The 12958-nt window shown below is 40.1% G+C and overlaps 1 protein-coding gene across 3 annotated transcripts in view; it reads right to left on the minus strand.

Annotated features, from left to right (window-relative positions):
* EPHA6 (EPH receptor A6) overlaps window positions 1-12958 on the minus strand; it is a 506479-nt gene that overhangs the window by 145515 nt on the left and 348006 nt on the right. Inside the window, exon 7 of one of the 3 annotated variants that reach the window (XM_063126818.1) lies at window positions 234-281. The exons of the other annotated variants lie outside the window; for them this stretch is intronic. Within the exon in view, the coding sequence (XP_062982888.1) occupies window positions 234-281 (48 nt within the window). The remainder of the gene's footprint in view (window positions 1-233; window positions 282-12958) is intronic. 3 annotated transcript variants of the gene reach the window in all.

The following is a 12958-nucleotide window of genomic DNA, read 5'->3' on the forward strand; positions in this document are numbered from 1 at the left end:
CAAAACTAAATTTGTGTTATGTTTCATATGAGAACTGTGTCCTTGTGAATTGGGTTAGTAATTATACTGGAATCAAACTAATATGAAATTAGTACAAGACTACATCCAAAGAAAATGGCAGCTAAAATGGCAGCTAAAATGTATACTTTGAATAATGGACAGATTAGGATTTCAATAAGTACCAAGAAAATATAACAAATAGATGTGGGAGTATTCAAATGCCTGCTACTCACTTCTACCCGCAGGTAGTGCCAAAATGCCGGCGCTATCCGTGGGTAGACCTGTGGGTAAAAGAAAATGAAAATTAACTATTAAACCTGAAACAGGGTCCTAATGTCTCATTGGTTTGGAAATTTATTTTTAATATCTGCTTTTTTATTATTGCAGTTGCACAAAAAGTCCCACACTAATAAAGTTGGGAGGAAAACCAACTGTGGGCATGATCTTCACACATTGTAGTGCACCTGGGCATTCTCCTGTACGTGTGGCCCTAAGAGCTACTCCATATCCTCTACTGCTAGCAATATCAGTAGGGATGGCAACAGCAGAGCTCTATTAGGCAATGCCTTTTGTAATTATTATTTTTTAAATAAATAGAATTAATCGTCAGTTTGTTCTTCAGATACTATTTTCTACCCTGAGGACACGATGCAACACAAGTTGGGCATGCTTCAATATACTGAAATTGAGTGCATCTAACTTTGTGTTGATTGTGGCCAGAATGTCTTCTTTGTTTTATATAGAATAACTGCCTTTGGTAAGGCTCTGAGGGATGACCAATGGGGCAAGCAAACACACACACACACACACACACACACACACGAGGCGTATTTCTTAAGTTCACTAGCCAACTAGTTCTTTCATATTTCTCTGCCTTCCCTTGAGGTTATCTTTAATATGACGAAGAAATATCTTGTCCAGAATTCAGGCTAGAACAGGATTGTCCACAAGAATCTGCACAACATATAGCCAGCACCCACAGGGCACAATATGAATCTATAATATAATACAACAGTGCTCAAAAATGTGGTGTATTAAGTTATCAGAAGGCATACTCAGCCTGCTAACTTGGAGAAAATAAGATTCACTGAGGGCATGTTAGAGGGGGGAAAGAACAAAGGAATTCTATTGTACTAACAGGATTGAAGCTTTTGGATAGTATATCTTTATCATGAAGCAATGTATTGTAAATACAGTTGGCCTAACTCTCTCTAATCTAATGGAACTGAAGTAAAGTGATTTATGGTACAGCAAAAATTTTAACATTGCTTGGGAGGAACAGTGCATTAGCACTATCTCAGCAGCATAAAATGAATGTAACAATTGCTATATGATTAAGTTGTGGTGTTCAGGGAAAATGAAGCACTGGTGGAAAAAATAGATAAATGATCTGTGATGCTCATAATTCAAAACAGGGTAGACAATTTGAAAAACTGTACTATGGGGTGTCTTCAGGTTACTATTTATTTTTTAATGAAGTCTCCAGCATATTATTATATTTTGCAATAGCAATCAACGTGTAAACTGAACAAGGAAAATATAAAATATTTATGTATATATAAATGGAGCATACAAAGGATACAAACAGCAAACAGAATATTATAAGATGATATTCCCTAAAAACTAATTAATTTTTGCCCATTCAACAATTGTTAAGGTTATGGCATAACTAAAAAGGCAATCAGACTACGTTAAAATTCATGAATATTTCCAATGGGAGATGCCATGGCTCAAATACTATTTCTTCTCTCAAAACCCAACAAAATGCCTATTCTTACCTTAACATCAGCTCCAACACTTAATTTCAAAGACAATGTAACTAACAAAAGTCTACAAGCAACTTTTAGCTTTTAAGTACTAGTTGTGGCTGGCTGCAACACCTTGCAGGCAGACTAAAGGATTCAGATCCAAGACCCAAAGCAGCTAGATATGGATCACTGCTACAGAACTATGTATTAGACACGAAGTGGTTTGCTACCAGTGCACCTATTGTAAGAGAAGACGAACAATGTATTCACTTTCATAAGCTATAATTAAGAGATAATAAATTCCTTTCTCCTTCCTCTTTAATAATAAAAAACATTTTCTCAATTTGGCTATGACAGAAACACTAAAACCAGCCTTCCCCAACCTGTTGCTCACTAGCAGTTTTGGATTCAAGACTGCTAGAGAGCAACTGCTAGTGTCGTTGGGAGGGCTTCACCTCAAACATACAGCCACGGCTCCATCTATGAATAAGGTGGTGAGGCTAATGTATTCTGATCTTTTTTATTGCACTTAGTGGATGATAATCTATATGACTTTTACTAGTACTTTAGTGATATATTGTATTGTTCTACAGCGTCCAACTGATGAAGGTATCTTGAAACGGGCACTGTACCGGACACCTGTTTACCTAGATGCCTAGAATATTGAATTTGTTGGGTGGTACAATATTGTACTTAAATCTTTTTTTCCACATGCTGTTCTGTAAAATGCTGTTATTGTTATTTAATTGCTGATACATTGTATATTATTCTTGTTTGAATTTTTTTGATTTACCTACACATTGGAGGCTTCTGCCCTGTTGGATTTATTTGTATGTGTTAAAGGTTGTGTATCAGCAAGAAGAACATCTCTTTTTGTATGCCTGATTATGAACATTATATAATAGTATTCTCAAACAGCATATTTAGGATTGATGTAAATATCACCCACAGTAGAAATATATAAAAATGTTTGTTTATCTTTCACTTCAAATGTGCGTTTTTGTGGTTGAGTGCTAAGCACCCCAATTGTGTTCTTGGATTCACTCCAGCCAGTATGGCCAATGGTCAGTAATACTTGGGAGTAGTACTTTAAAACAACTGGAAGGCACCAGGTGGGGAAGGCTTACTTAAATTAACTGGGCTCTGGGACTAGGGGCATGGCTAGATGAGGGGTAGTGGAGGGGCATGATTTCATGATATGATGATTGCGAGATTGTCCCCCTCGTCTACACATGGCACGTGACATCCCAGGAAGAAAAAGAAACAGGAGCTGGAGCACACCAGTGCTCCAGGGCAAAGGTAGGTATTTAATTTTTTTTTTTTAAAAAAAAAGCTCTGACCCCACTCCCTCCACCCCCGATGAGCACGGAGCGCTTGCAGAGCTCTGTGCCCTGTGCCCAGCTCCTTGCATTTACTCACAAGGAGCCAGGACTGTACCAGGGTGGCTGCCCACACATCCTGCAGTCTCAGGATCATCCCGGGACTGCGGGGGGGTGGGGAGTGAGAAAAATGTGTAGGGCCATATCCCGGGGAAATGCAGGGATCATACCTCCTGTCGTATACTATAGCGGCTCTAGCTTTCTCTGGGAGACGATTGAGGCAAAGGGCTAGGCAATTTACAAAGCTTTATTGCAAGGAATAAACACTTCTGTAACACAAACTAGGCACCTTCTGTGAAACTCCCCCTTAAGCAAAAACTATGCAAACTAAGCAAGACAATTGTCCGTTCAAAGAAAAGAAAAGGATTTTCAATATCTATAACTTCAAAGTGGTTGATGCGTGGGCAATTTCTCATGCAATCTGTCCGCCTGTCTCTTTGGTGCTAACCTCGCTGAACGTTTTAGTTTCCAGCGATTCCTAGCATCTAGTAAGGTTTCTGAATGCTCACCCCCAGAAGTTGACTCCCTGTCCCCTGAAGGCATAGAATTTGGCTTTGGAGGGGGCAGATTACTAGCTGAAGCCTCTCCCGTGTGAACCTCCTCCCCCACTGGCTCAGCGTCTTCTGAGTCTGAATCTGTTTCTGATTGATTACCTGCATCACCTGCTCCCAATACAGGAGCAGTAGAGCTATACATGACATCTCCCTGCTCCCGGGATCCCCTGTTCGTCATGTGGATGCACAGGGATGATCCCGGGACAATCCCCAGGATATCGCCCCATCTAGCCATGCCCTTTGTCACATATACTTGTGTAATGGAAAGTGGGTCAGAGAGTTACCATGTCTTAGAGACAGCCCGCTGACCCTTATTTAGCTCTAAGTAAAGTGAACTATTTTAATACTCCAGCACTGACAAAAAGAAAGCATACTTGAGATTTTAGAGAACAGAAAAAAAACCCCAAATATCCAAAAGGTTTCAGACATAACAATGATTGTGATCCAGTTACTAGGGGTTGCCTGGAAGATTTAAGTATGCTCATATAACTTGGACAAAACAGAAAAGAAAAATAACAACAACTGAGGAAGAGATTAGTTTCCCACTTCCACTGAATCTTCACAGTGTTGTCCAGTGGCGCTTTTCTGGAGGGCAGGGGGCCTTTTACAGTCTGGTCCAAAGTAAAGAGAGCTGGTTGCACCCTCAGTGGCATGCTGTGTCAAGTTTCTGAGACAATTTTAAAAAGTTGCTCGCATCCGTCATGACTTGAACAGTGAACTTCATCGTTAGTGCAATTCCAGTACTGTAGGTATCCAGAAGTCCATGTGGTTCAGTTATTCTGGATGAATTTCAGTTGTTGGTTCCTGAGGATGGAGACAAGGTGCTTGGTCAAGTCTGTTCCTGAAGAAAACTAACCAGGACCCAGAAGATGAAACCAACTATAGATCAGTTGCCAACATCCCCTTCCTGGGTAAGGTGCTCAAGAAAGTGGTCATTGATCAACTCCATGCACTCTTGGATGAAACCGATTTTCTGGAAAATGATTTTCTGGATCCATTTCAATCAGGCTTCAGGTCTGGTTTTGTAACATAAATATCCTGGGTCACCCTGTGAATTGACTTTTGCTGAGAGAGGGACAGGGGGAGTGCAACCCCGTTGGTTCTCCTGAACCTCTCATTGACTTTTGATATCATCGCCAATGGATAGACTGTCTCAGTCTGGATAGGCTGTCTGAGTTGGAGTGTGAGGACACTGTATTTCAGTGATTCCAAGCCTACTTGGATGGTTGATTCCAGAAGGTTGTGCTAGGGGATTATTGCTCTGTTATGATATGGGGTTCCACAGAGTTCTATTTTATCCCCCATGCTTTGCAATATCTACATGAAGCTCTTGGGAGAGGTTATCCAAAGATGTGGGCTAAGGTGTCATCAATATGCAGATGACACTGAGCTCTACCTCTCCTTTTCATCTAATATGGGTGAGGCAGCTGATATTTTGAACCATTACTTGGGCAATGTAATGGACCTGATGAGGGTCAATAAATTATCCATCCATGATGGAGATTCCATTTCTGAGTTGTTCGTCCAAGTGATGTTTACCATTTTCTGGGATGCACTCTTTCTAAAGGAGCAGGTGCATAGCTTAACTGCATTCAGGCCTATCAGTGTCACTAGAGGCACAGATGGCCTTGGTGTCTTGGAGCACCTTTTGTTACTGTAGGCTGATATATCAACTATGACCTACCTGCACTGAGATGGCCTTGTGACAATTAGAAATACTGTAGTAACGTCCCATTTGTATTATTGCAATGCATTGTACATGGGTCTGTCTTTACAAATTGTCTGGAAACTTCAGCCAGTCCAAAACAGGGTGACAAAGTGGTTAATGGGGAATGGCCGATCAGATTATGCCAGGACTGTGCCCTCTGCACTGGCTGCCAGTCCGTTTTGGGCCCAATTCAAAGTGCTGGTTTTATCCTTTAAAGCTCTAAATGGCATCTCATTCCATATTTGAAATTATAAGGTCATTATCTGAACCGATCTTTAGGTGCCCCCTCCAATGAGGTGAGGCAGGTGGCTTTTTAGTGGTGGTGACCTGTCTATGGAATGTCCTCCCAAGAGAGGCTTGTCTGGTGCCTACATTATGGTCTTTCTAGCACCAGGTGTAGAACTTTATATTTTCAAGGCATTTTAGGAATGGTTTTTAGTGCTTTTAGATTTTTGCAGGATTTTATCCCTGTTGCTGGTTTTATTTTAAAAGTTTCATCATGTGCTGTGGATGTTTTTATCTGACTTGTTTTTATTATTCTTTCTTTATTTTTTTCTTGTTACTTTGCATTTTATATTTTTAATTTGTGCATTGCCCAATGAACTTTAGTTATTGGACAGTTCAACAATGTGATAAATAAATAATGGAAAAGACTATTTAGCTTTGTGAACAACTGCCTGCTGAAAATCTTGTAACTGACAGTTCTTGCTGTTTGTCACTGTCTGAGAAAATCAAAGTAAAATGAGAGTAGTAATGACAAAGAAGAGGGTAAAGAATAAAATACAGAGAAATCAAGCAACATGGCACAGGAGCAAACTGCCCAGTGCAAGGAAAAAAGAAAGCGTGAGGGGAGAAAGAGAGGGGATTTTTAAATTCTTATTTCTTTTACTGTTTTAATTCTTATGTTCACCACAAACAAACAAAGCCATTTGGTAGACAGAATGGGTTTTTCTGTTCAGTATTGGAAATGGACTGGCACAAAAACTGTATTGATGTAAATTATAAACAAATAGGAGCTGCAACGAAATTTTGCAGTGAAGAGAGCTCCTGTTCAGAGTTCCACCAAACCAGACATGTTCCCTTGAAGAATACTCTATTCAACTCCCTCGCACCTGTTTTTGGCTGCTCTCAACAGTCAGTCAGCATCTTGTGGCCAAAGCATTTTCTCTGTCCTCAGTGGGCTGTTTTGAGACTCTTTAATGCTTCTTTGTCATATGTGTTTTGTACTTTTGCAAACCTTGGGGCTTCACTAAGCCTGCTGCTTTTTCCCTCCAGGGTGGGAATAGTACCATTTTGGTTACATGAAGATGAGGAAAATGTGTTTACTATTAGTATACAGGATAGCATACTGAAGAATGCAAAACAATTATCAAATGTTTCACTGGATGTGTGAATATTCAGATTATGTGATTAGCTGCAAAATTGTCTGTCCACAAGGAATTATTTAACCTTATGGATATTCAACAATAGCTAATGGTTATTTGTCTCTGACTGAATATTACCTTTCATAGGCAAGACATCCATTCTAATGTAAAAGGGATGGCTATGATAATATGATCATCAAGTAACGAGTTCATTAATTGAAGTTGCTTGCAATAGTTTTCCATAGTAAAGGTGATAAAAGTGTATTGGGTTAGTCAGTCACATGTTTATCACATTTTTTTTGCCCTCACACTGCTCTCTAATCTGGAAAACAAAATTTAATGTTTGAAATAGCTTTGAGATATTCAATATGCATTTTTTCTTTTGGAAGTTTAAAATTTGATTTCCAGCCAGTGCCTCAGCAAAACTGCCAGCAGGATGAGGGATAAAAATACAAACAAATAATTGTGCAAGGTCAGTGCCAATGAAATATCACTTTAACTGGATTATGTAGCAGAAGGGAGTGGGGGAAGGAAAGAAGAAGCAAAGGTGAGATGAATGGAGTTGGGGAGCAGACAAAAACCAAGCAGACTGCAGATGGTGCTTTAGGGTTTTTTCATTATGTCTAGCAGAATGGGTGATATATGATAACCATGATAAAAATTATTAAACTTTACCTATTATTTCTAAGAGGGGGTGAAACCAGAGGTTCAAAGCCAAAGTAGAGCTAATCTACAAGGTTCAATAACACTGAAAGATTAGACTCATGCCTTAAATCAGCCTTAGAATAGAATGGCAATTGGAGTAAGTCAAAGTGGAAAGTCTATGCTTGAAAATACTGAGATGGCTCAAGTATTGATCGCTACTTTTCCAGCTGCCATATAATGCTCCAGTAATGCTTGTTTTCCTACATGAAAGATTCAGAATCAATATGTCAAATACTATGTTGTGTATGTTTATGAAACTGGCCCAAAATAATACAAGTGATGCCATTAATCCCAACTAAAATGAAGAAAAGGAGATAAAGCAATACTGAAGATAATGATAATCTCATTCTACGACACGTTTGAACTACCACAAATATTGATTTCAGAGCATTCACATTCATTATCAGTGTAATCTTTGGGATCTTATACTTTTGGGCTTAACTTTCTTCACTGGATTTAAATCCCTGCAGTTTGAATTGAACAACCTATATACAAACTTTATTTATACAACACTAGTACTTTAAATCCCTTCTGTAATGTAGTGCTAATAATATTTTTCATAGTAAATTATCTAGACCAGAGATGTACTGAATAATCCCTACAGTTCAGAGATTGGAATAATTTCTAAGGACTTTAAAATTGAAAGCTTTCACAGCATAACAAGAACTGTATCCAAGGGCTCATCTACACCAAGCAGGATATTCCACTATGAAAGCAGTATGTAAAAGGCAGGAGCCACACTACTGCTTAATAGTGGTATTGAAGTGCACTGCCAATTGTTGGGGCCCATTGACACATACTATATACTGCTTTCATACCGCTTTCATAGTGTTAGATCCTGCTTGGTGAAGATGTGTCATGTGCCCCAACAGTTGTCAGTGCACTTCAGTACCACTATAAAGCAGTAGTGTAAATCTTTCAGTGTACTTCAATACCACTATAAAGCAATAGTGTGGCTCCTGCCTTTTATATACCGCTTTCATACTGCTTGCATAGTGGAATATCCTGCTTGGTGTAGATGAGCCCTTAGATTGGGAGAAACAACTGTTACATTTAGCATAATTTATTAAAAGTGCCAAAAAGAAGCCTATCAAGATCTACACGAGGACTTCTTAGGCAAGTTGCCTAAGTAGTAATCTTGTTTCCTTTGCTAGTGTAACAGTACTCTTTGTATCAGGTTAGCTACATTGAGCACCATTTTTATAATTTATAAATAAAATAAAATATCTATGTGGATTCCATTGAAGTAACAAAAAGAAGAGGCGGGCAGATATGGTCCATCAGTTGCTTATAATGTATAAAGTGCTGTAATGTATTCATGTATCTCTAGTTTACACAGCGTTGTTTCCGTATTAGTATAGGTATATCAATTTCCCCCCAAAGATAATTGTATGGAATAATCTAATGCCACAAGTGTGTGTATGTGTGATAATAATGTGTACAGTTGCTTATGCAGAAGAAGAACATCACCCAATGGGCTTTTCAGGGCAGCAAGGGGCAGTAGCAATCCATGTGAGGAACTGGCCTTCAAATGCTAGTGCAATCTTGTGCCAGCAATTTCCAGATAGTTAGTTGTATTAGTGTGTTACAGGAAAAAAATGTGATGAGTCTCTCTCCCCCCCCTTTTTTTTTTCCTTTAGTGCCAGCAAGTAGTTCTTTAACAGGTTGTATTTTAGCAGCAGTTCAGGCACAGTTCAAAATTTCTGCCACACTTCCCTCATACCAGATGTTGCATCTGCCATAACTTTTGCAGTACAGCCAGATTGAGCAGTAGCTTCATAACTACAAAGATGAGTTTGAAAATGTGACGATAAAAGGACAGGAAACAAGTGGGCTAAACTAAGCTCCATTGGGTTTAAAAGGGAAAATAATAATATAACATGCATCATGACTGCACCAGAGGAGGAGGTGGTAGGTGGTGGATCCCTGAGGCTCACTGTGGCTTGTAATGCTAAACCATGCTTTAGCATTACAATTTAACAAGACCAGTGACTATGCTTGGCATGCATGCATTGGAGCACATTGTCCATTACACAGAACCCATGTGCATTTCCTTACTTTCATCCAATCATGGCTCACTCTTCCAGTGTCCCAGTGCACAGGCTGCTTAAACCCTAAAAGAGCCAGCTGGGAAGGAACGGGACTCTATTGAACCATATACTGGCCTTAGCTAGACCTAAAGATTATCCCAGGCAAATGGAGGGGCCATCCCTGCCTGCTCCTGAGATCCCCTGTGTGTCATTTGGATGCACAGGGATGATCCCGGGACAATCCTGAGCAACGTGCGAGTGTACTTCAGTTTCTTTTTGTTCTCTTTCTTGGAATTCATTGTGTTTCTGGCTGTCTGATTTGTGCTACGGTCAGACTGACCTCATGGGATATATTAATTATACACCAGTGGCAAATGCCCTTAGACCCTTTCCCATCCCTAGAGATCTGAGTTTTTTAACTGACCCCAGAATAGTTGTTTTTAAATGGACATTGTCTGTTTTTGTTTGTATTTTATGCTTTTAAATTTTGTATACTTCTTTTTAATGTTAAGTTTTTAACTTTTGTAAACCACCCAGAGAGCTTCAGCTATGGGGCGGTATATAAATAATAATAATAATAATAATAATAATAATAATAATAATAATAATAATATGGGCCTGGTCTAGCCATGGCCACTGTCTCCTCTTTTAGCATGTGTCCGAGCCCACATGGGATGGATTATCCTCATAATTTGGCATCCATTGTGCACTTATCTTTGTCACTCAGAGTCGTGTTTACAGCATTGGCTATATAATAGCACTGTGACTCTGCCAATTGCATAACAATGTGTGTTTGTGTGTGTGTAGCATCATTCATTGTGCCTGCATACAGCTCCAGCTGGGAGCTCCTTCCCTCCTAATCCCAACTGCCATTATTGATGTAATCTACACCTAGAGCCCTTTTGCAATGGAGGAGGGATAATTGCAAGGTTTCCCGTTCCGCAATCGTCACTCACGGGGCACACTCAAGGGAGGTTTCCCGCAAGTAAAGGAGAGCCGTTGTGGGAGGACTTGTGCCCTGTGATGGCAGTTCCGAATGTGTATTGGGAGAAATGGGCAGGACCAGACAGATGGGTATGGGGCATGGATTTTTTTTAATACCTCCTCCAAGATGCGCACCAACGCAGACCCACAGCAACGCAGGGGGGATAGGTACTGTGTCAAAAGTGTGCTCCTGCGCATCGATATGTTTGTGTAAAAAACAAAAGAAACACTCTGTGATGAAACATGCCCAAGCCCCTGACCCTGACAGCAGACCGGCTGTTCGCTGCGTCAGGAGCTTGCACCTAACAGCAACAGCTTCATGAAGGGGGGCACTCTGGCTGCGGACTTTATTTTATTTATTTATTGCTTTTGTATAACACCTCATAGCTGAAGCTCTCTGGGCGGTTCACATAAGATAAAACATTCAGGATTGTAGTGAGAGAGCTGGAAAAGCTGCTACATGTTGCTTTTAACATGGTGGTTTTATTATGGTTTGAATTTTTGTGAACCGCCCAGAGAGCTTCGGCTATTGGGTGGTATAAAAATGTAACAAATAAATAAATAAATAAAAATTACAAATCCAGTCAGCAATATTCTGGGAAAACAGAGTGGTCACCCCAAGATCACCGCAGGAATAGGTGAATGTCATGTGGGCCAGTAGGGATGACTTTGATATAATTCCTGAATAAATGGCTGATGTAGACATGGCCACTGAGGCAATCAGAGTGAGAGAAAACAGCAGCCGTTCTATTGTGCTTAGATCCGGCTCCAAGGCCTGCAGAATTACTACTTGCTGAACTTCATAACTAAGAACTAGTGTCTGACTTTGCTTCTTAACTTCTTGCTCCTAAATCTTTTTCCTGTTTTGTTCTGTCTTTTAGGCAGGGGCCCTCTGATCTTTGTATACTGATCCAATAGCCTTTTTCAGCTGAAGAGTGGTGTAAAATGTTTTAAATAAAGGAAGAAAACATTGAAATGCTAAAGGAAGGTTGCTTAAATTTCATAATCAAAAGATACCATTCAAATGAAAAAAGCTCTTATTTTCCCCATTCCTTTTTACAGTTGCACACCACAACCATAAAAAAGATTAAAGCAGAACATTTTTCAATAAGCAAATCTCCCCCCTTCTTCAAAAGAGATCTTTATGCTTCAAGCAACAACAGCTAGGGGTGGATGGACTCACCCATACCCAGTGTTGCTGGGTGCTTAGAGAGCTGTTGCTCACCATGTTGCATGAGCTTTTGGACGGCCCAGTGAGCACTCAACAAGCGCCATGGGGCTGTCCATCCTCTTAGCAAGCTGTCATTTTGCACACAAATTGTGGTTTCGGCTTTTCCAGTATGTAATGTTCTATAGATGTCCCCTTTACAGACGCTATTTACATAACATTACCTTCTTGGAAAAACTTGAGCTGCCATTTTTGCGCAAAAATGGAGGCTTTCTTAGGGGGCAAGTATCTGTTGGGTGCTTGACGAATGAGTCTACGAGTGCCCCATGGCTTCGCGAGCAGGGTCAGGGAGGCTGAGTGGGGGAGGGGAGAGTCTGTTGGACTCCACCTCCCACCCTTGTGGACTCATGAGACATCCCTAACAACAGCAACACTCTTGGGGAGCTCTTTCTGTAGCTTTGGGGCTAGAATGGAAAATGTTATGCTCCATCTTACACTCAATCACTTCAGTTTTTTCTGAACAATTGCATTACCCTTCTTAAATTATTTGACTGCAGACCAGTGATGTTTTTACCAAAAGTGAAGGGAGCCAAATCACAAGCAGGTCACTAGCAGTTTGACTGGGGTACATGTGGTATCATGTGGCTGAAATGTAGCAACTTTAGGGATGTCTGTCACTAGGAAATCCAGGGTGTTTTTTGTTTGTTTTTGTTTTGACTGAGTTCCACAGTGTCTGTGACTTACTTCGTGACTGACAGCTAAGCTACACGCTGTTCCCTGAAATCCAGGAACTTGTCTGTACATTTGATGAAGGTTCTGCAATTTGCACAAATTACAGCTGAATTTGTGCAAAGCACACAAATCTGGCCGCTATTTGCTCAGAATTTGTACAAATTGCAGAACTTTTGAAAAGAATGCATAAAATTCCAGGAAAAGCCATGAACTGGGCTGATTTACTGCAGATGAAATCAGGCACTGCAGCAGGAACAGAAAAAAAAAGTCCAGTGGGTGAACCCATCAAACTCTGTCTCCCCTAAACATATTTCTCTGACATTCCTACTTCAGACATTACATAAAACTAGGGGGCTGGAAGGATTATGAGTGACCTGTACTTTTCTTTTTATGTTTCCTGAATTACATTTAAAGCCAAAGACACAATCTCTCACAGACAGATGTGTCAGCTTCATATACACATTTCATCATAGGTAAGATGCATGAGTTTCCACTTTAGATATTACTAAAAAGCCTGAAAAGAGAAAGAGAGACATGCACACTTGCTCTCTCCAGATTTGTGTAATGTCTGAAGCCACTTTAAGGT

This window comes from Elgaria multicarinata, chromosome 5, assembly GCF_023053635.1.
Source record: "Elgaria multicarinata webbii isolate HBS135686 ecotype San Diego chromosome 5, rElgMul1.1.pri, whole genome shotgun sequence".
Lineage (NCBI taxonomy): Eukaryota > Metazoa > Chordata > Lepidosauria > Squamata > Anguidae > Elgaria > Elgaria multicarinata.